This window comes from Eptatretus burgeri, chromosome 7 (genome assembly GCF_056783735.1).
Source record: "Eptatretus burgeri isolate ZD-2024b chromosome 7, Ebu_testis_v1, whole genome shotgun sequence".
Taxonomy (NCBI): Eukaryota; Metazoa; Chordata; class Myxini; order Myxiniformes; family Myxinidae; genus Eptatretus; species Eptatretus burgeri.
The window spans coordinates 26,994,064-27,018,845 of NC_140967.1; the positions used below are offsets into that span (position 1 = coordinate 26,994,064).

The 24,782-nt window shown below is 37.1% G+C and overlaps 1 protein-coding gene across 1 annotated transcript in view; it reads left to right on the forward strand.

Annotated features, from left to right (window-relative positions):
- The first annotated feature begins 11,177 nt into the window (after window positions 1-11,177).
- The window catches only part of SDE2 (spliceosome associated SDE2), a 28,822-nt gene continuing 15,217 nt past the window's right edge, over window positions 11,178-24,782 (forward strand). Inside the window, exons 1-3 of the mRNA XM_085887771.1 lie at window positions 11,178-11,748; window positions 20,510-20,627; window positions 23,171-23,282. Of these exons, the coding sequence (XP_085743897.1) occupies window positions 11,608-11,748; window positions 20,510-20,627; window positions 23,171-23,282 (371 nt within the window). The 5' untranslated portion in view covers window positions 11,178-11,607. The remainder of the gene's footprint in view (window positions 11,749-20,509; window positions 20,628-23,170; window positions 23,283-24,782) is intronic.

Sequence of the window (24,782 nt, forward strand, 5' to 3'; positions counted from 1 at the left end):
GTTTTTCAAACCGTGGCAATTGCCTGATGCCATGGAGGGGAAGGTGGACCTTGAGCTTGAGCACCTCCAGAAGGAAGGAATTGTGGAATCGGTTCATTTCTTAGACTGGGAAGCACCAATAGTGCATATCCTAAAAGGTGATGGCCAAGTCCCTATATGTGTTTATTATAAAGTTACTCCAAATCAAGCGGCAAGACAAGACAGCTATCCGATTCTGCAGATTGAGGATTTGTATGCCACCCTAAACTAAATGGAGGACAGAGTTTCACGAAGCTTGATATCAGCAGTGCTTACTTCCAATTACCTTTGGATGAGGCATCAAAGGATTGCACATCCATAAATACTCAATGGGGCCTTTTCAGACACCTGCCTCCTGCTATGGATCTCCTCGTTAACCTCCGTATTCCAGCCTCTGCAGGGTATTTCGCATGTTAGTGTCTATAGTGATGACTGTTACGGATTAATAATAACATAAATCACACGATTGGAAATATTGCCAAGGTCCATGCTGCGGAAAATGCTGTGGAAAAGGCAAGTTAAATTGAAGAAGTATTGTGGTCACTGTGTGAACGGACACTCGTGCAGATAGTGGCAATCCACAGTTGCATATGTGGCACTTGGCAGAGTGCTGGAATATCAGAATTATTTTGAAGAAAGCTTTGTAAAAGCTAAACTGTCCACTTGGTTGGATAAATCACTTTGTATAATGCAGTTTGGATTAGTGTGTTCAAACTCACTCGTACACTTGTGGGAAATGCCAGACGATATAAAAGAAGGAACATTAAAAAAAAATCTCGTGTGCATGCTGAACTAACTACCCTTGTGTTCTCAGGAGTAAACGAGTAATGCTCGAGAAAAGTTCATATAAAGGGGCGCCAATTTATTAAACAAATTAATCATACACATCTATATATTAATACTGAAGGACCAATTTTGTGCTCCTCGCGGTCGCGTCACGTTTTTCTCGGTACTGTGACCTGGACTGAAAGAAACTTCGTACCTGTAAGAGTGCATCGCACATAGTGGCAATAGTCAACTTTCAACTCTGAAGCATCTATATATTAATACTGAAGGACCAATTTTGTGCTCCTCCTAGCGGTCGCGTCACGTTTTTCTCGGTACTGTGACCTGGACTGAAAGAAACTTCATACCTGTAAGAGTGCATCGCACATAGTGGCAATAGTCAACCTTCAACTCTGAAGCATCTATATATTAATACTGAAGGACCAATTTTGTTCTCCTCTTAGCGGTCATGTCACGTTTTTCTTGGTACTTGTGACCTGAGGAGTTTTGACACGGTGTTTATACGTCAAAGTCGACACGTGCACAAATCAGGGGACTTCTTCACAAGGAGTAGTGTACACCAAAAATGTTGTGTACAATGACGTTTTGTAGGCCTCATTAGGTAAGGCCATGGAGTACATCGACTGGGATCCGGCTCTTACGAGAGCCGCCACTGGTTGTCATATTGGGCTCATGGAACGGAATCCGTCTGTGACGGGGTTTCGGCGAGTGCACATTATTAGGTCAGCGAGCTGACCTAATAAAACCGTTTGACGTCCGTCCATCCGTCAACAATTTTTATTTTTCTGTCTCCTCGACGTCTCGGCCGATTGAGTTCTAACTTGACACGATGATAATACTAGTTGCTCTCTATAGATCGTCTGAGCCCTTTTTCGCTTTTTCGCCTCGGGGTCAAGGTTACAGGGTCATCAAGTGCAAAATGACCGATTGGTCAAATGGCCTATAAGGAAGCATCAGACGGCGATAATGTATAATGGGTTTCATTGGGATTATTAAGAAAATTTAATTCGACCAACTAGTTTCTCGTTACTTTTGTCGTCTGGCCCTGTTTATAATAAACGGTTTCCATTCTAGAGAGTACTGAGCTGACCGTCAAACCCACTCGGGTGTATTATCTTCTGTGTTTTCGTTTTCAAGGAACAAAAAAAAAAAAAACCACATACTGACAAGTTTTAACCTATATATGTAGGGCGCCCCTTTATGTGAACTTTTCTAGAGCATTACTTCTTTTCTCCTGACAACTTAAGGGTAGTTCAGCATGCACACGATATTTTTTTTGAATGTCCCTTTTTTATATCATCTGGCATTTTTTACGAGCTATGCAATAATTCCTTCTTTTCTATTGTTTGTCATGTGGCATATACCATATAAAGGGGACTTTTCTATGTCCCTGGCATTTCCCCCCAAGAATATCATTGGTGAAGAACGTTGTCGTCATGTTTCATCAAGGTTGTGCATGTGTGATTTCGAAGAAAGCAAATACCTATTTTGGGGGGCATGCTCATGAAGGGGGTCTACAGGTTCCCCCCCCCCTAAATAGGTATCTGCTCTCTTCTCAGAAACTGCACACATGATTTCGACGAAGCTTGACCACAACCTTCATCACCTGAATGTCCCACAATTTGTCACTGCATAAAGAAAATCAGGGTCTGAGGAGGTTTAGACCCCCCCCCCCCCAAATAGGTATTTGTTCTCTTCTCCGAAACTACTCACACAATTCGATGCTATTTAAAAGCCCGACGAAGAGCATTGTTCAAAAACTTGGAAAATCAATCTTCAATGTAATCGGCTGACATATTGGTGCTGAAACTTTTTGTGTTCTACTTGCAGGACCCCTAAACTCAAGGTAGGGATGCAAAAATTCTTACCTTTCTCATGCGTATCGGTGAGTACCTGTCACGTACACATTTGTTCACCTGCGATAACTTTAATGGTCATATAATAAACGTACATGTGATACCCATTTGTCCTCGTTATGGTGTTACACTTTCCCAAATGTATTCCAATGACGGTTTCAGAGTTGTGACGTCATAGACCCCGGAACATTAAAGGGACCTCTCTTGTCCGATTCCATGTATCGTCTCGCCGAAGGTAGAAGGTATCGCTGTAATCGGCATCGAGAGGGCTTCCATTCAACCAATAACGTGACCACATTCAGTGCATGAATGAAATGTGATTTTTTTTTTATGACGTCATTGACCGTTGCTCCTGATCCAGGTGAGTTTCAGGACCTACGGTCCTATTTTTTTCATAAGCAGCCTGTGGTTGCTGGTTGTATCACTGCTGTTAGTGTGGCTTTGCCACTGATACAGTGCCCCCTGTTTCCAGTAATTGCTGGTAATCATTTTGCCCTCAGAAGGATAACAGGTTGAGTTAACCCACCTGGTGTTAGGTAATGGCCCAACAGGAGCTCGAACTCAAGATCCTGGACTCTGAAGGCAGTCACCTGAACAGTTAAGCCAACATCAGGCTTGGCTGGTAAAATTATGTATTTCAAGAAGTATTTTGCAAGGAAAAGACATAAAATGAAATGGCAAACAGCTTTTATTAATATTTGCAAATACGGTACACACACATGTAAATACTTGATCAACTAGCAAGATGGTATTCATAGAATACATACCCCACGCACTCTTCAGAAGGACTTGGTGTGAGACAACTCCTCGTTTGTTTTGGGTTTTTTTTCTTCATCTCTGGCCATTAACTTTTGTTTAATTCACTGTGGAAGTGATGGTCAGGTCAGGTATGGGAGCATGCACCAGAGCAGCACGTCGCTGCGTTCACTTTCCGCCGGTACTCCAGGGGCCTCCGTCTGGCCATCCCCCAGGCAGATGCCCAGCCCATCCCCATCTCCTTGAGATGATGATCAACCTGCTGCAACTATGAGGCACGTGGTCGGCCCACTGGCCTCCTCCACTCACGAGATTCCCCCGCTGAGAGAATCTGGTGAGCAGGATCAGCGTCAGGAAAACGAGCCACATGTCCATACAGCCGCAACTGACGCCCACGGACTACGCAGGTAACAAATCTCATTTGCGTCTCTCTCACAACCGCTCGTTGGACACAAAATCCGACCAGCGATAGCCAAGGATTCTTCGAAGAGACCTGGTACCAAAGGAATTAAGTCTCCGTCTCAGATCCTTGGTCAGAGTCCAAGTCTCGCATCCGTAGAACAAGACTGGAAGTACCAAGGACCTGAAGACTCGGACTTTCGTCCTCCCGCACAGGTACCGGCAGCACCACACCCCATGATCCAGTGAATCCATGACTCCCCAGGCCCGACCCAGACGTCCATTGACCTCTGACTCACAGCCAGCAGAGACATGAATATCACTGCCAAGGTAAGTGAATTTCTCCACGACCTCAACATCCTCACCACAAACAGACACAGACAGGACAGCAGCATCCAAGATGTCATTGAAAGCCTGGATCTTAGTTTTGAGCCAGGAAACCCGTAATCCCAGTGACTCCGACTCCTCATTCAGCACCTCGAGGGCCCCCAAGAGGATGTCTAAAGTCTCCGCAAAGATGACTGCATCATCTGCAAAATCAAGGTCCGAGATCTTGACATTCCCAAACGATGCACCGCAGCTTGATCTCTCCGACATCCTCCCTAAAATCCAGTCCATACAAGTGCTGAAAAGTGTGGGGGCAAGTACACATCCCTGACGAACTCCAGTAACAACTGGAAATAAGTCAGAGATGGTCCCACCACACTTCACAGCATTCTCAGTACCAGAATAGAGTTCAGACATCAGATCGATCAGTTTCGGTGGCACCCCACGAAGACCAAGAATCCTCCAGAGGACATCCCGATTCACTGAATCTCTCTCTCACACCCCCCCCCCAACCCCCACCGCTTGCAGCGAAGAAACAGGTTGTATTTGCTCGTGTCGAAGAATTCTCAATTCCTTCTGTGCATTTGAGTCATTTATTAAAACTAAACCTCTCGAGATGGAGAATTCATATCGACATGAGTGTTGTTTCTATAAATGACTTGAACACAGCTCGAAACTGTCCAGCAGTCGGGTTGTATATGAATTTGTATGTGTTGTATATGAATCCAGGTTGTATATGAATTTGTATATGTTGTATATGTATTTTTATGTGTTGTATATGAATCCAAGTTGTATATGAATTTTTATGTGTTGTATATGAATCCAGGTTGTATATGAATTTTTATGTGTTGTATATGAATCCAAGTTGTATATGAATTTTTATGTGTTGTATATGAATCCAGGTTGTATATGAATTTTTATGTGTTGTATATGAATCCAGGTTGTATATGAATTTGTATATGTTGTATATGAATTTGTGTATGTTGTATATGTATTTTTATGTGTTGTATATGAATCCAAGTTGTATATGAATTTTTTATGTGTTGTATATGAATCCAGGTTGTATATGAATTTGTATATGTTGTATATGAATTTGTATATGAATTTATATATGTTGTATATGAATTTGTATATGTTGTATATGAATTTGTATATGAATTTGTATATGTTGTATATGAATTTGTATATGAATTTATATATGTTGTATATTAATTTGTATATGAATTTGTATATGAATTTGTATATGAATTTGTATATGTTGAATATTAATTTGTATATGTTGTATATTAATTTGTATATTAATTTGTATATGTTGTATATTAATTTGTATATGTTGTATATTAATTTGTATATGTTGAATATGAATTTGTATATGTTGAATATGAATTTGTGTATGTTGTATATGTTGAATATTAATTTGTATATGAATTTGTATATGTTGAATATCAATTTGTATATGTTGTATATTAATTTGTATATGTTGAATATGAATTTGTGTATGTTGTATATGTTGTATATTAATTTGTAAATGAATTTGTATATGTTGTATATTAATTTGTATATGTTGTATATGAATTTGTGTATGTTGTATATGTATTTTTATGTGTTGTATATGAATCCAAGTTGTATATGAATTTTTTATGTGTTGTATATGAATCCAGGTTGTATATGAATTTGTATATGTTGTATATGAATTTGTATATGAATTTATATATGTTGTATATGAATTTGTATATGTTGTATATGAATTTGTATATGAATTTATATATGTTGTATATGAATTTGTATATGAATTTGTATATGTTGTATATTAATTTGTATATGTTGTATATTAATTTGTATATTAATTTGTATATGTTGTATATTAATTTGTATATGAATTTGTATATGTTGTATATGAATTTGTATATGAATTTGTATATGTTGTATATGAATTTGTATATGAATTTATATATGTTGTATATGAATTTGTATATGTTGAATATTAATTTGTATATGTTGTATATTAATTTGTATATGTTGTATATTAATTTGTATATGTTGTATATTAATTTGTATATGAATTTGTATATGTTGTATATTAATTTGTATATGTTGAATATGAATTTGTGTATGTTGTATATGTTGAATATTAATTTGTATATGTTGTATATTAATTTGTATATGAATTTGTATATGTTGAATATCAATTTGTATATGTTGTATATGTTGAATATTAATTTGTATATGTTGTATATAAATTTGTATATGTTGAATATTAATTTGTGTATGTTGTATATGTTGAATATTAATTTGTATATGTTGTATATTAATTTGTAAATGAATTTGTATATGTTGAATATTAATTTGTATATGTTGTATATGAATTTGTAAATGAATTTGTATATGTTGAATATTAATTTGTATATGTTGTATATGAATTTGTATATGTTGAATATGAATTTGTGTATGTTGTATATGTTGAATATGAATTTGTATATGTTGTATATTAATTTGTATATGTTGTATATTAATTTGTACATGTTGTATATTAATTTGTATATGTTGTATATGAATTTGTATATGAATTTGTATATGTTGAATATTAATTTGTATATGTTGTATATTAATTTGTATATGTTGAATATTAATTTGTATATGTTGAATATGAATTTGTGTATTTTGTATATGTTGAATATTAATTTGTATATGTTGTATATGAATTTGTATATGAATTTGTATATGTTGAATATTAATTTGTATATGTTGAATATTAATTTGTATATGTTGTATATTAATTTGTATATTAATTTGTATATGTTGTATATTAATTTGTATATGTTGAATATTAATTTGTATATGTTGAATATGAATTTGTGTATGTTGTATATGTTGAATATTAATTTGTATATGTTGTATATTAATTTGTATATGAATTTGTATATGTTGAATATCAATTTGTATATGTTGAATATGAATTTGTGTATGTTGTATATGTTGAATATTAATTTGTATATGTTGAATATTAATTTGTATATGTTGTATATTAATTTGTATATGTTGAATATGAATTTGTGTATTTTGTATATGTTGTATATTAATTTGTATATGTTGTATATGAATTTGTATATGTTGTATATGTTGAATATGAATTTGTATATGTTGTATATTAATTTGTATATGTTGAATATGAATTTGTGTATGTTGTATATGTTGAATATTAATTTCTATATGCTGTATATTAATTTGTATATGTTGTATATGTTGTATATTAATTTGTATATGTTGAATATTAATTTGTATATGTTGTATATTAATTTGTATGTGTTGTATATGTTGAATATTAATTTCTATATGCTGTATATTAATTTGTATATGTTGTATATTAATTTGTATATGTTGAATATTAATTTCTATATGCTGTATATTAATTTGTATATGTTGTATATTAATTTGTATATGTTGAATATTAATTTGTATATGTTGAATATTAATTTGTATATGTTGTATATTAATTTGTATATGTTGTATATGAATTTGTATATGTTGTATATGTTGAATATGAATTTGTATATGTTGTATATTAATTTGTATATGTTGAATATGAATTTGTGTATGTTGTATATGTTGAATATTAATTTCTATATGCTGTATATTAATTTGTATATGTTGTATATGTTGTATATTAATTTGTATATGTTGAATATTAATTTGTATATGTTGTATATTAATTTGTATGTGTTGTATATGTTGAATATTAATTTCTATATGCTGTATATTAATTTGTATATGTTGTATATTAATTTGTATATGTTGAATATTAATTTCTATATGCTGTATATTAATTTGTATATGTTGTATATTAATTTGTATATGTTGAATATTAATTTGTATATGTTGAATATTAATTTGTATATGTTGTATATTAATTTGTATATGTTGTATATTAATTTGTATATGTTGAATATGAATTTGTGTATGTTGTATATGTTGGTTATTAATTTCTATATGCTGTATATTAATTTGTATATGTTGTATATTAGTTTGTTTATGTTGTATATTAATTTGTATATTATGAATATTAATTTGTATATGTTGTATATTAATTTGTATATGTTGTATATGTTGAATATTAATTTCTATATGCTGTATATTAATTTGTATATGTTGTATATTAATTTGTATATGTTGAATATTAATTTCTATATGCTGTATATTAATTTGTATATGTTGTATATGTTGTATATTAATTTGTATATGTTGTATATTAATTTGTATATGTTGAATATTAATTTGTATATGTTGTATATTAATTTGTATATGTTGTATATTAATTTGTATATGTTGTATATGTTGAATATTAATTTGTATATGTTGTATATTAATTTGTATATGTTGTATATTAATTTGTAAATGAATTTGTATATGTTGAATATTAATTTGTATATGTTGTATATGAATTTGTATATGTTGAATATTAATTTGTATATGTTGTATATTAATTTGTATATTAATTTGTATATGTTGTATATTAATTTGTATATGTTGAATATTAATTTGTATATGTTGAATATGAATTTGTGTATGTTGTATATGTTGAATATTAATTTGTATATGTTGTATATTAATTTGTATATGAATTTGTATATGTTGAATATCAATTTGTATATGTTGAATATGAATTTGTGTATGTTGTATATGTTGAATATTAATTTGTATATGTTGAATATTAATTTGTATATGTTGTATATTAATTTGTATATGTTGTGTATTAATTTGTATATGTTGAATATGAATTTGTGTATTTTGTATATGTTGTATATTAATTTGTATATGTTGTATATGAATTTGTATATGTTGTATATGTTGAATATGAATTTGTATATGTTGTATATTAATTTGTATATGTTGAATATGAATTTGTGTATGTTGTATATGTTGAATATTAATTTCTATATGCTGTATATTAATTTGTACATGTTGTATATGTTGTATATTAATTTGTATATGTTGTATATTAATTTGTATATGTTGAATATTAATTTGTATATGTTGTATATTAATTTGTATGTGTTGTATATGTTGAATATTAATTTCTATATGCTGTATATTAATTTGTATATGTTGTATATTAATTTGTATATGTTGAATATTAATTTCTATATGCTGTATATTAATTTGTATATGTTGTATATTAATTTGTATATGTTGAATATTAATTTGTATATGTTGAATATTAATTTGTATATGTTGTATATTAATTTGTATATGTTGTATATTAATTTGTAAATGAATTTGTATATGTTGTATATTAATTTGTATATGTTGAATATGAATTTGTGTATGTTGTATATGTTGAATATTAATTTCTATATGCTGTATATTAATTTGTATATGTTGTATATTAATTTGTATATGTTGTATATTAATTTGTATATGTTGAATATTAATTTGTATATGTTGTATATTAATTTGTATATGTTGTATATGTTGAATATTAATTTCTATATGCTGTATATTAATTTGTATATGTTGTATATTAATTTGTATATGTTGAATATTAATTTCTATATGATGTATATTAATTTGTATATGTTGTATATGTTGTATATTAATTTGTATATGTTGTATATTAATTTGTATATGTTGAATATTAATTTGTATATGTTGTATATTAATTTGTATATGTTGTATATTAATTTGTATATGTTGTATATTAATTTGTATATGTTGTATATGTTGAATATTAATTTGTATATGTTGTATATTAATTTGTATATGTTGTATATTAATTTGTAAATGAATTTGTATATGTTGAATATTAATTTGTATATGTTGTATATTAATTTGTATATGTTGTATATGTTGAATATTAATTTGTATATGTTGTATATTAATTTGTATATGTTGTATATTAATTTGTAAATGAATTTGTATATGTTCAATATTAATTTGTATATGTTGTATATTAATTTGTAAATGAATTTGTATATGTTGAATATTAATTTGTATATGTTGTATATTAATTTGTATATGTTGAATATTAATTTGTATATGTTGTATATTAATTTGTATATGTTGTATATGTTGTATATTAATTTGTGTATGAATTTGTATATGAATTACAAAGCCAACCTCAAAACGAATCGGAATGAATTGGACTGTTTGGTAAATGTAAATATCATTTACCGGTGAAATGTGATTCCTCTTCTCCTCTGATCAAGACCAGCGCAGTTTGTACACCGGAAAGAACACAGGCTGGAATTTGATAAATACTATAAGAACGATTTTTTACAAACCGGGAATAGAATAAAATCAAGTCGGAAGGTGGAACTTTCGTCGAAAATATGGAAGGTGAGTGAAGTAATATGGCGGATGTGTGGGTGAAGTAACATGGCGGATGCGTTGTGGGTGAAGTAACATGGCGGACGCGTTGTGGGTGAAGTAACATGGCGGACGCGTTGTGGGTGAAGTAACATGGAGGATGGGTTGTGGGTGAAGTAACATGGCGGATGGGTTGTGGGTGAAGTAACATGGAGGATGGGTTGTGGGTGAAGTAACATGGCGGATGCGTTGTGGGTGAAGTAACATGGCGAATGTGTGGGTGAAGTAACATGGCGGACGCGTTGTGGGTGAAGTAACATGGAGGATGGGTTGTGGGTGAAGTAACATGGCGGATGGGTTGTGGGTGAAGTAACATGGAGGATGGGTTGTGGGTGAAGTAACATGGCGGATGCGTTGTGGGTGAAGTAACATGGCGAATGTGTGGGTGAAGTAACATGGCGGAAGCGTTGTGGGTGAAGTAACATGGCGGAAGCGTTGTGGGTGAAGTAACATGGAGGATGGGTTGTGGGTGAAGTAACATGGCGGATGCGTTGTGGGTGAAGTAACATGGCGAATGTGTGGGTGAAGTAACATGGCGGACGCGTTGTGGGTGAAGTAACATGGCGGAAGCGTTGTGGGTGAAGTAACATGGAGGATGGGTTGTGGGTGAAGTAACATGGCGGATGCGTTGTGGGTGAAGTAACATGGCGAATGTGTGGGTGAAGTAACATGGCGGACGCGTTGTGGGTGAAGTAGCATGGCGGAAGCGTTGTGGGTGTAGGAATATGGCGGGTGGCGCGCTTCCCGTGACTTCAAGACCACTCGACAACAACGTGAGGCAACTTATCCAGTTAGTATACAGTTCTGTATCGAAATCAGCGCATCAACCCAAGCGACTCCAAAGACACCGTCGATTTAAAAACGAAGAAGAAGAAGAATGCGCATCGGTTTAATAGAAGAAAGTTAAGGAGAGAAAGAAGCGGCCGACAGGACAAAGAAGAATAAAACGCATCAAAGCGAAATTCGAGAAAAAAATATTTTTGAAAGAAGAAGAAGAGGAGGAAGGGGAAGATCACTCAGGAGTTGGCAACAGAGGCAGACGTTTGGTGGTGGTGGTGATCTTTGCCAGGCCGCAACAACTCAGACGTCATAACACAAGAGGATGTTTGTGGTGAACGTGAATATGGTTCGATGTCCGACACGGGAAGTGTGGGTCGGGCGGTTCGGTGCGGAGGCGACTCCGCTTTACCTTCCCAACGGTGCAACAGTTAAACAACTTAAACAACATGTCCAGGACAACGAGGTTTGTTCAAATATGTTTGTTATGTTTCTGAGGAATGTGTTTGTGTGTGTGTGTGTGTGTGTGTGTGTGTGTGTGTGTGTGTGTGTGTCTGTGTCTGTGTCTGTGTCTGTGTCTGTGTCTGTGTCTGTGTCTGTGTCTGTGTGTCTGTGTCTGTGTGTCTGTGTGTCTGTGTGTCTGTGTGTCTGTGTGTCTGTGTGTCTGTGTGTCTGTGTGTCTCTTTGTTCATGCTGGATGGGATGGGATGGGATGTTTTCTTTGTTCACGCTGGATGGGATCATCAGGATGTACGTGAGCATTACCTTCCTAGTTTTCAGTGATTGCTTTTGGTTCATGTTTCCATGAGTTTTCTGGAACTGGGATATTGAGATTTTTGCAGATGTGAGTGGATTACTATGTACCCTGTTGTGCCTTTGTGTGTAAAGCTGCTCTGACATGAGTTATTGTTACATCCCGACGGGGTGGCTCATACTTTCTGTTTCTACCTTGGAGAGCTTACACCTGTCTGATTAACTCAGTTCCACCATTTTATTGAAGCCATTCGTGTGGAGTCCCTGGTCTTGGGAATTTATGATTCCTTCCCCATCAAAGTTGAGCTCACCTCTTAGTCATTCCAAAGAGTCCAACTTGTTTTTTAACATCTCCCTGCTCTTTTATCGTTTTCCCAATTGTCAGTGTATTTTTTATTGATATTTTGCCTTATATTTACCTCCACCACAAGTTATGTTTCACCCCTTTCTGTCTGTTTCTGTACAGGATATCTCAAAAAGTTGTGGACGGATATGGATGAAATTTTGTGGACAGGTTCGGTGTGTGACAAGGAAGAACTGATTAGATTTTGGTGAAGATCCAGATCAGGATCCGACTACTATAATATTTAAAGTGATTCTTCACCGTTGAGAGAGAGGGCCAAAAATTATTTATAGCACGATATCTAAAAAAGTTGTGGACGGATTCGGACGAAAATTGGTGGACAGGTTGGGTGTGTGACAAGTAAGAATTGATTTGATTTTGATGAAGATCTGGATCCGAGAATTGTTTAATTTTTAAAGTGATTCTTCACCATTGAGAGATAGGGTGAAAAACGATATAGTACTGTATAGCATGATATTTCAAAAAAGTATTGGCCCGATATGTTCTCGTGAATCAGGCATTGCGTGGCGGAGGTATGCGCTCTACCGAGTCCCCATACTAGTTCTCTTTTGTCTTTCTTGCAATCGTTGGGGCTGTATTTGTTGCTATTTCGGTTCCATGTGACATCTGCACACGCATGCCGTCTTTAGAATTTTTTTTGCAAGGTGGGATTGCGATACCTTTTCTGGCTTGCTGTCTTCGGCACTTTTTTAAGTGGTGAAATCGCTTCAATATTTGGGTATGTCCTTCCATCCATCCATCAAAAAAGAAAAAATAATAATAAGAAGAAGAACCTATCTAAGCCACTGTGTTTAATTTTGTCGGGTTCTAAAGGGTTCTTCTGGGTTTCCTTCGTTTTTATAGACTTTTCCTATTTCATATTAAAAAAGCCAAACTGAACTGCTTCCTTCAGACACGGGCGCATTCATTCTTTTATTTTATTTTATTTTATTTCACTTTATTTTTTGTTTTTTCTCTATAACTTTTTCAAATACTCTGTCTGCCCGTCAGTCAAACAAAATTGAAAATCATTCCAAACAGGAAAAGTCCAGTTTTTAAGGACATCATAAAGGACACAAACAACAAGCACGAAGAGCTAATGTAACATGTTCAACGAGGTGGTGTATAACGGTGAAAGACACTGCGCCAATTGCGGTAAACTTCTGTAATATATTTCTTAATACGACCTTTAAAATGTTTATTTTAATTCAGTTTAATTATACACTTGGACACTGTGTGGGGTAAAGGTGTTCTATGTACACTTGCGTTTATTATCAATTTTTAATTTTTTTAAAAATTAATCTTAATTTGACTTTTATAAATTACAACACGTTCTAATCTCTGTTAAAAGCACTTTTTTTTTTTTTTACTTCAAACTCAAAATACAGTGCAATTTGGGACGATGCCTTTACCCAATCGTGTGCAGCAATGTGTCTTGACCATCAAACCTGTCTTTGTCTAGTTGATAAGCGTGTCGTCAGGTTTCTGTTGTCTTTTCTTTTATTATTAGTTTTATTAAATCACCATAATAATTATATGAGATTATCTGTGTTTTGTTGACTTGATTCACACCTCTAGGGAGATTATATGATCGATTGAACATTGCGCACGACGATTTTGGTTCAGAAACCTGATTTAATTAACCCGGAATCGTACTGCACTGCTGCTCGTGCTTAACTCGCCTCTACGCTCCTGCATTTTTCTTTTCATCAGGTTGACTATGCAAACAACATTTACATTGCTGCAAGTTTACCCAGGGTTGGCGGAGGCTGTAATCGGTTGCACCGCTTCTTCATTCGTATGCAGCACGAGGCCATGGTGTAGCATCGCTGGCTGGGGGGGGGGGGTACGGATGTGCCACCGATGCGATGCCCTCTGTTGGTTTGGGCAGGAATTCGGAGTTTGTTCAGAATCGTGGTGCCGGCGATAGCTCGCCTACTGTTTGTGAAGGACACCATGGGATCTTTAATATAAACCGACTAATGTCGGCAGAAAAGACTTCCCCGTTTTACATCCATCCATCCGAGGGACGGCACACACATTGATGAATCAACCTGCCTGTGAATCTTTGGGATGACAGTTTATAGCTGGGTCGGGATTCAAATGCAGGCTCGACAGCTTGGAGGTAAAAGTGCGTACCTCCAGGCCATCCTGTCGGCCCTATGCATTAGGGTGGAGTGAAATATAAGAAGAATATGCAGGATGCCTTTGGAATAGTTTGTAAAAGATGTAGGACCCACAAATGACTCGTCATGCAAAATTATAATCATTTAAAACAATGACTTCAGGGAGCCCAACTCACTCAAAATATTAATAACTTTTTTGCGAAAATAAATATTTCAAGAGGGATAACTCCGAAACTACTTTTGCAATTTATATTGCCTGTGTTAATGATAATGTTACAAATTTGGGAATTCGATTGCACACAACATTCAGGTTCCTTTAGTCAGCTATGTCGATAAGTGCTTGTTCCCTAGATAGCTCACCTTCCATTGTTTAAATGTTCAGAAATCAATTAGATGCGCTGCGGATCAATTTAATAGTTAAGGAACGAAACAATGGAGACGTCCCTCCCCCCCCCTCTTCTGCGAAGAGGAAGAAGAACCCTGCCGTCCCGTGACTCATGATGTCAACAACTCCCTCCCACCCGTGGATGAGCGGGGGATGGAGCAAGAGGGCATGAGTCATGCCGGGAGTGGGGGAAGGGCGGGAGAAGGATAAGAGGAGATCTTTTCTTTGTTCGTATCCGAAGTTGGAGTAGTAAGCCTTTTGCTTCGGCAGAGAGTAGTCGCTCAACAGACCTTCGGGTCCTGTTTGGCTTGGGTTAGGGTTGAGGCTTTGGGTTGAGATTCGGAAGCTTTTTGCTTCTGCAGAGGAATTGTTCAGCAGAGCTTCGGGTCCTGCTTGATACTGGTTAGGGTTGAGGCCTTCGGAAGCTTTTTGCTTCGGCTGGCTCAGTGAGCTTCGGCTGAGGCCTGGCTCGGGAGGAGGCTTTTTGCTTTGGTGGTTCAGTGAGCTTCGGCTTTTACTTTGCTCGGGGGAGCTCTTTGTTTGGGAGAGAGTTGAGCTGGTTGCTCGGCTCGAGCTGCGAATGGTGGCTTCTTCTTCTTCTTGGTTCGTGGAGCTCTTTGTTCTCCGTTTGGTTCCCAGCTTGGTGCAACTCATCGGCCTCTTCTTGGAAGTGGTTCCTCAGGGAAGCGACGCATCGACGGGAAGGATCGGCGCCTCATCTCACCAGCACGTGTTGAGAAGCGCGGGAGGATTCGCGGGAGCTCGGGAAGGATCGCGGCTCACGGCGATTGGATCCAGCTCGCTCTCGCTGGAGCCCGGGTCTGAACAACTTGAAGACCACACGAGGTGGAGAGGTTCGAGATTGGCTCTGGGTTTTAGCTCACCTGTCCTCTGAGCTGGAGCCTGTTATTAAAGGCCTCAGCCACCATTTCTTGGGTGTGTGTGTGTGCGTATGTGTGTCCGTGGGCCCGTCTAATAAGTAGGAACTGCTGTTAAGTGCAAGTGACTGTACATAATAAGTAGACGGTTGTAGTCTTTGTCTTGCTCGCGTCTTGTCTCTACCCCCATTCATTGCATGCTTGTATATATCTGCATTGCTTCTTTGACCGTATATGTGTTCAAATAAATGTCCTTGTGTGAATGTAAACCTGTTCGTTGCATCCATTCCCTCATTGAACTGCCGTATTTGAGATCGGAATAAATAGTTGGTTTCTTAATAACCGATAAGAGAATCGGGTCCTACGGGCTTGGCGATAATCCGCTCGGCAATCGCAAACGGAGCGAGCGGCTTAAGCGGCTCGTTTCCAAGCGGTCCCGTTGAGGTACAATCTCTCGGTAACCTACCCGCGCGAATAATTAGGTAAATTGAAGATTTGGCGATCGGACCCTGTAGCGCGGGTAGAGTGCGGACAAGGTAGTAGTGTGGTTAAAATCACACCCGTGGCTGGTTTCCGGCGTTGATCCGGAAAGCCGCGACTAGATTGTCCGTTTGGTGGGCGAAGCGACCGCTATCAGTTAGACGCGGTCGTTCGCACGCCGGCGGGCGGAAATCTACAACAATATTATACAACTATGCAGTATGCATAATAATTTATAATCTGTTTGTTTTAAACAGTTTAAATATTTAATTACTACTTTGATCATGTACCATAATATTATACCAGAAATTAATATAAATAATGTGGCAGATGAGCCCATTATATTATAATTATTACAAGCAATGGAAAATTCCTGGCATAGTTTACCAGCTTGTCTTTGCCAACCCATAGGACCCTCTCTCATGTGGTTGCACGGCAACATGGGCATGGCATGTGTTTTATTGTCTTATGATAAGACTGAGTACACATTGTGGCAGTGTAACATGCTGTGTGTTGCGTGCATCTCACATCTCACAATCTTAAACCATTCACGATGGCTAACAACGGTGAATCGCCTCTTGCGTCTGTATGTCTCAACCGAGAAGCCATCGAGAAACTTGAGTTCATTTGGCCACGTTCATCATGCGTGTGTATGCACCTATGTGGTTTACCATCAAAAGCAAGCCATCATACAAGGACGGAGCTCGTCATGTGTTTAACATGATTCAGAAATCACGATACATGTCGCCTGCTCACAAGAAGATTATCGATCCCGTAATTCAGAGAAACGCGTACTTTGCGCACACCGAAAATCTTTTGCTGTGTATGGTGAGAGATGAAAGAGCACCCATACGTGAGTTGGCTCTGAGGAGAATATTGGAGGCACGGAAAGAGAAAGATGAGACAGATTGTTCGGTGCAGCAATTTGTTGTTCCAAAATTGAATGTTGACGCGAAGGATTACACGGAAATCGTGGAGTGGATGTCGTGTAAAGTGACGGAACCACCGATATTGCGGAACATGACGAATGATGAACTGTGGGCATTAATAAATGAAACTGAAATCCCATCAGTAGACTTTCAGCGTTACCCTTGCCATACACAAGCCGCAGAGCGCGGAATCAAACTCGTAACCGAGGCGTCAAAGTTAGTGTGCGGCGAGTCATCGAGAGACGGATTGATCAGAAATTAGTATAAGCTGATGTGTTGTCATTTGGGGATTCGTCAAAATTTTGGGTTAATTTTTGCAAACCTAATTTTTCAGTGACAATAGACCATAAATTTATCAAACATTCAGGTTGGCATTTTTTTTGGCCGCCATCTTGGATTACTGGCCACCATCTTTAAATTTGCTCTATAAAAACACATTATTGCCCATATCTCGACCAATAATAGTTGGATTTTGATGATTTTGATTTCTAAATATGTATAATTACACACTGGCCACATTGAACTACAACTACATTACCTTAACCATGATGTTGAGTCACCAATTTAAAAATTATATCACTTTTAGTCTGTTGTAAGGGTTGAATTAGCAATTTTTCCTTGTATAAAGAAATTTAAAGTGCGAAAACAGTTATTCATCTGAATCAGTTTCTTGATCTGACATGCAGTCCTGTTGGGTATTCATACAGCTCTCTGGATTGGCTTCACACTTGCACAATTCTGTGCACTCTAAATTGTTTTTCTTGCAAGAACAACGAGCATTACACAAACTTTTGCTGCAACCACACCTCACCAATTCTGTAACTGATTCAGGGGCTGGAGGCATTTTGGACAGAATTGGTTTCAGTTCACTGGTAGATTCTCGATACCATCCAAGCTTTGTTGGGTCAAGACGAGAGAGCTTTGGAACAAGTACTTCCTGCCACACATGGCACTGTAGATGAGCTCGGCAAATGTGTTCCACCATGTTCTTCCATGTTATTCTTCACTGCGCAAGCTATCTGTGAAACACGCTGAAGTGTGTGCTGGTATGACACTCCTGCACCAGCATGGGATACAGCATCAATAATCTTCTTACTCCGCGTGGCATGATAGCAATACAGGGACATGCCCAATATCAGAGGAGTTTCAGTGCCACTGCGAAACACAGAGGAATCTGATTTGGGTTTGTATGTAACCTGTCTGTTTGATCTGTAAGCTTGCATCATCTGCTGTGATATGTTACTGCATGAATGTCTGATACTTTCAGACCGTACATTTGACTGGGCCGTGCTCTGTCCTTGGATTATCCAACCCAACAATATACTTAACTCTTCAGGAACAATAGTTTCACCAACCAAGGAACCTTTAAATTTCAAGCTATTATTCTGTTCTATTGTTCTCCGTATGATTTTTGCAGTAGTAAACATTGCTTGTACATCTTGTCTATCAGTTTTGTTTGCAGCATTATCTACAGCAGCCTCACGGGCCTTACTTGAATGAATTAGTGATGGTTTAGTGCGTTCACATGGGCGTGTGAATTCCACATCATCGATATTCGTTTCAATAATTTCCTTCAGTGCAGCACGAGTGGTAGTTCTGTGTAAACCATACATCATCATCATATTGTCATAATCTTGTTGTACTTTATCAATGCCTATATATTCACCAGAGCTGAGTTTATCTGCAAGGCAACTGTAAAACTCAATTTCTGCAGCCAAGAAATTTACAGAATCATCTGAATCCTTTTGGTCTTTTTCTGTAACTGGTTGCTTGACCGGGTTGTATTTTTTCCACTGATTTGCCAGGCAGGTATTATGATCCATCAAATCTTGAGAAAGTGGGTCCTTTGAATTTATCAGTTCACTGTAGTTCACCTTCCACTCATCATTGTTGCATTTTTGCACAATCACTGCCATTTTTTCACGAACATTTTGACTTTGACATCTGTGAAGAATATCTGTATTTTTACCCTGACAAAAGAAGCACTCAGCTTTATTGAACTTCCTTATTTGGGAACGTGTGCATCGTACTGGTGCAGAAGAAGATTGTGTAGAGCTACAAGATCTAGGGTGACCTCTCTTTCGCTTTAGCTGGGTAGAGTCCTGTGTAGCGAGGGCTGTTCCATACCGCCTGTCAGATCTTCCAATGTCTGTGACGTTAGTAGTTTCTGCATAGCATGGAGCATGCCACTTTGCATGTTGGTCCTTTAGCTGTTCTGCAGTTATATCACCCAGACGGTTATGAATTCCAAGGAATTCCAGTTCAACTAAATCAGCCCTACGACGTACAGAATGCAGAAATTTTTCATATGATGAATATTTTGGGTGTTGTCTCAACAAATCACTGCTATGTTTTTGACATTTAATGCACAGTTTATAATTTGTATTGGTGCGTGGTCTTTTTGTAGGTGGCTCTCCCATCTTTCTTCAGGCTGTTGTAGCTATATTCTGAAAAAAGCAGAAACAAATATTTAATAAATATTAAACATGTGATAATAGGTATTTATGGGAAAATAGTTAAATTAGGTCATGATAACAGCTATGAAATATCAAAAAAGAACATAATAAAAATTTCATTATTTTGGCTGCCGCTATAAGCTAAAAAATGGCATTATTGACAATTTCCTTGTCAAGTTTTATATTTCGACCTTTATAACGTATCACAAATGATTGCTAGCCCTCTAAAACATACATTTAGACACTAATATCATGTAAATACCTCTATCAGAGGTAAAGATATGGTCGGAAATGTGTTTTTACCCTAGCGAATTTCAAGATGGCCGCCAATAATCCAAGATGGCGGCCAAAAAAAATGCCAACCAGAATTTTTGATAAATTTATGGTCCATCGTCACTAAAAAATTAGGTTGGCAAAAATTAACCCAAAATTTTCACGATATTACACAACAGCATATACTAAATAGGCAAAACTCAAGGAACAAGATGGCAAAGTTTAACACCAAGAAAGAATATAAAATGTGATTTTCTGACATTGACTGCATATTTACTAATGGCAATGACTGTTTGATTAACTTTTATCAAGTTCGTTTTATCTGAAATATCCATATTCGTTTATTTTTATTTTTACCGTTTATGTCATATTTGAGAGACTTGGGCTACCTGAAGTCATTAAAGAAATTAAATAATAATTTAGTATATCACTTATTATTATGTGTTACATCTTTTAAAAACTATTCCAGACCAAAAATATGAAAATTACAACAAATATTCATTTTCACTCCACCCTACTATGCATTGCTGCTCCCATAATTTAGCTCGGTATCACCCATATTCAACGATGTTGTTCTCAGGTTTCCATGGTTTTGTTTTCATAGGGTTGGCAAATTGAAGACTTTTGGGTGTCACAAGATGGAAGGCGGGTGGAAGATATGGAGGTGGCGTGTCCAGGGAAGGTGTACTACTTGCAGGCTCGATTGCTTGGTGGAAAGGGAGGTAAGAGAATGGGAGGATTGTTTCCCCCATTTTGTGAGAATTGTTCTGCCTCAGTCATTGCAGGGTAATTCCAGCGTAACGGACGTAACATTGAGACAAAAATTGCATCACTAATGTTGAAATTTTGAAAAGGTTGGCCATATTACGGAGAGTTTCTTTATTACATATCGTAATTAGTCTCTATGGCTTTCTGATATTGGTACAAACCCCACTGTGTAGTCTACTACTAAAGCAAAAATCAACATTTAGGAGGTGTAACGGACGTAACATCGAAATGGACACAACTCAAACTGGCCATAGCACAATTCTTAAATCCTGCGAAATAACGAATTTGTAGTATACCTTTCATTCACGGTAAGCAAACTAAGCATTAGTCGCATACTTTCTATATTCCAACGATACGATCTGTCTGTTGTTTGTTAAAATATTTTGAAAAGTTCACTGTAACGGACGTAACATTTTCGACAAAATGATAACAGACAGAATGACTTACCGTTGGAAGACGTTGAGGCAGTTCTTTCAAGATGTCCGCCAAAGCACGTGACATCATCCACGGAGTAAATATCGCATAAATTATGAAAATTCAGACCTAACTAAACGCCGTCCAACAGAAATCCTTTTGAAAAATACATTTTCAAATTTTATGCTTCATGTCCATTATTACGTGGAATTACACTGCATTCGAAGTGATCACAGATTGGGGAGGAAGGGAAGGCAATATTCACATGACCTTTGATAACATTTGGCATTGCTAAATCTGTGCAAGTCAAAACATTCATGTGGAACTTTTCTGCTTGATCAAGCAGAATCAGATTTCCTGGTTTGTTTCAAACACATGACCTTTCTATGTATAACGTTATGTGATGTGATGCGAGGTGAAAACGTTGATCTGAACAATATAGTCAGACCACATTTTGTCAGGGATGCGTTCCTGAAAAGTGCGACGAATATGGAGACGTAAATCGAAGCAATTTTTTCTCACAGGACTTCATGGAATGAGCAGGGGATGGGTTCCTAACAGCTTGCCGCTTCACCGGTTATATTTCGCTTTTCACCTGTGATATTAACCTGCCCTCCCCCGTGGAATGGGAGACAGGGTTTTGCAATCGCGTGTGTGTCTGTCTGTCAACTTTGTTTTGTTTTTTTAACCCTTTGAGCTTTTGTCATATTTTCAACAAAGCTTCATTACAAGAATATGGAGAAGCCAAATTGATAATTTCGAGCCATTACGAGTCGTTACTCGAAAGCTCGAGTCATTGCGAGTTGAACAAGGTGCTACACATGCGGTAAGCGACTAAATTTAGCCCAGGGTGATTTTTCTGGCCAAGGCCACTTTTTCCCTCTGGGTTGACTTTTGCCAGGTCACAGGTCACAGGGGAAATAAGTTTTTTTTTTTTTTTGTTTTTTTTTTTAAAAGACATAAAATGTCATAGCCCCTCGTAGTTCTCATAATTTTCCTGTACGGAGTTAAAGGGCGAGCCCAAATTTACAAAGATTTATGTGTGCGCGCAACTTACTTGAGTGATCATGCGACATGGAAGATTGTGTACAAAATGATGTGCACATGTACACCATCATGAATTGTCTTTGTGCCAAGTTTGCACAAAATCAGTCCATACATGTCTGAGGTGTGGCTGCGGACGGACGGACGCACGCACGCACGCACTGACGGAGGAGACCCAATCCATAAGCCCCCGTTTGGACCAAGTCCAACGGGGTTTATAAAAGAATGATGAGCATATATATTTATTTATTTATTTTTACTCGATGTGCCCGAAAACCCCCAAGTGAATTTCTCGAGCCGAATCTGAAAGGGTCGCTCAACAAAATGCCCCCTTTTCTCGTTGAGTCGGTATGGTATGAGCCAGGTATTCTTTGAGAAGTCCATTTGGAAGTGTTAACTGCTCTTCAATAAATGGCTGATATTTGAACCGATTAAGTTATTTTTTTTTTTTTGATTATTTCCTGAATCTTTAATTTTTTCCAAAATTGTCATTTTGTACCGACAGTTATTTCAATTTAAATTATGAGGTTTGACCCTGAAAACTTAAGCCTTTGTTGTTCAAAATGATTTGTACAACGGTCTCTCAACCCCGTCCTTTAACTTTCACTGCAATGATAATGTACAAGTTATTATTGACCACGTTTCGCTGCAGTTTTATTTGTTTGCTGAAGTATTTTGCTCCAATGCTCAAACTGGACAAAGCAGAAGATTTTTGTGGTACTTGGTGCACTTAATTGTGGGAGGTCAGGGAACTTCTAAGTGTGTGTGTGTGTGTGTGTGTGTGTGTGTGTGTGTGTGTGTGTGTGTGTGTGTGTGTGTGTGTGTGTGTGTGTGTGTGTGTGTGTGTGTGTGTGTGTGTGAGTGAAACTATTGGTATGTACAGTTTTAGTAGCTTCTTCATGCATGGCTTTTTTTCTCAGCTGAACACAAGTCCATGGGATTACTGATGGCATTTCATGGTGACGAGCAGTTATACTAATTCAATGTTGTGATGAGTTTGTGGAACGTCTAATCGTTTACAAGTGACCTTTTCATGCAGGTTTTGGATCGATGCTTCGTGCATTGGGGGCACAGATTGAGAAAACCACAAACAGAGAGGCATGTCGGGACCTCAGTGGACGCAGACTTCGTGACGTCAACAATGAGAAAGCGTGAGTCAAGGAAATAAAATCTGAGGTGCAAAGCAAAAATTTTAATTTGTTTCAATGTGGCCGCTTCTGCTGCTTCTGCTTCCGCGATTCCTCTTTAAACGCCTATGAATATCCACTGGAGGAACCTCTTTCGCAATAAGAAATTCAATAACTGTTCTCGGTTTCGTTCGTACATCTAGCGGGGCAGCAATTTTGAAATGTCGTCACGTGACTGATCGTAGCGCCCTGTATAGTGATCACAGTGCAACAGAAACATCCATCAAGCTAGACTGCGAGAGCAATAAGCATTTGTTAGAAGTTGTTTACTCGCTTTTATATAATTTGGGTACGTTTTATTCAGTTTTGCGATGAAACTGTCATCTATTACCCGTTCAACTGCATGCCCCGCTTAACACAGCGAACAGCCACAATTCATGATGGGCAGTCTAATTGGAATTTGGAAGCATCACCTGTTCGGTGCAGGGTTCATAACGGAGTTTTGTAGATCATGTGGAGAAGAAAACTTTGCTTGCGGCTGGAAAGCCTTCCTGTATGATGTTCCTTTCGTCAGGAATGTGCTTGAAAGGTCCGATCACATTCTGTGCCGTTTCTCTTTTGTTTTGTTTTTCCACACAAAGGGTGTTGAAGAAATGTTTCTTGTTACCTCTGCCAACGAAGGTGAAGGAGGTAATGTTTTCACTCCTTTCTGTCTGTCTGTTTGTTTGTTAATTGCCGGAGTCCTTTGGATTTCGGCAATTATGTTGGTCGGTTGTGTGTCATTCTGTGTCTGTCTGTCTGTGTGTTTGTTTACTCTGTAGCAGCCACACAGTTTCAGCGATCATGACCAAACTGGGTACAGACGTCGGCCATGGTCCAACTTAGATACTTGTCGTTTTTGATGAATCTAGGTCAAAGGTCAAGGTCACCGAAAAACCGAAATTCTTATTTTTGCAATCAAACCAAATCCAAAATGTGCATCTTCTAATACTGCATCCAACCATATGTCTAATTGGGGTGTCACACCCACACCCTTCTTAGCGGTCGGGGGTCGAATGTCAGGGGGGAGGGGTCGGGTCAAAACTTTCAAATTGCGATAAAAACGCCATTTCAAGTCCGATTGACTTCCAAGTTATGATCATGACCAAACTAAGTGCTATAACTCATTAAACAGTAGCACTATAAGAACCAAATTTATTTCCAGTTTTTGTTTTTTCAGAGATCATGGAAATATGACAAAGTTATTCCGGAAATTCCTTGCTCAACAAGCAATTTCATTTGTTTCTTTGTCTGTGTGCAGGATATCTTACGAAGTTGTGCACAGATTTGGATGAAATTTTGTGGACAGGTTAGGTTTATGACAAGGACGAACTGTTTAGATTTTGGTGAAGATCCAGATCTGGATCCGACTACGAGGAATTTTTTAAAGCGATTCTTCACCATTGAGAGATGGGGCGAAAAAGGATATATAACACGATATCTCAAAAAGTTGTGGACCGATTCGGATGAAACTTGGTGGACATG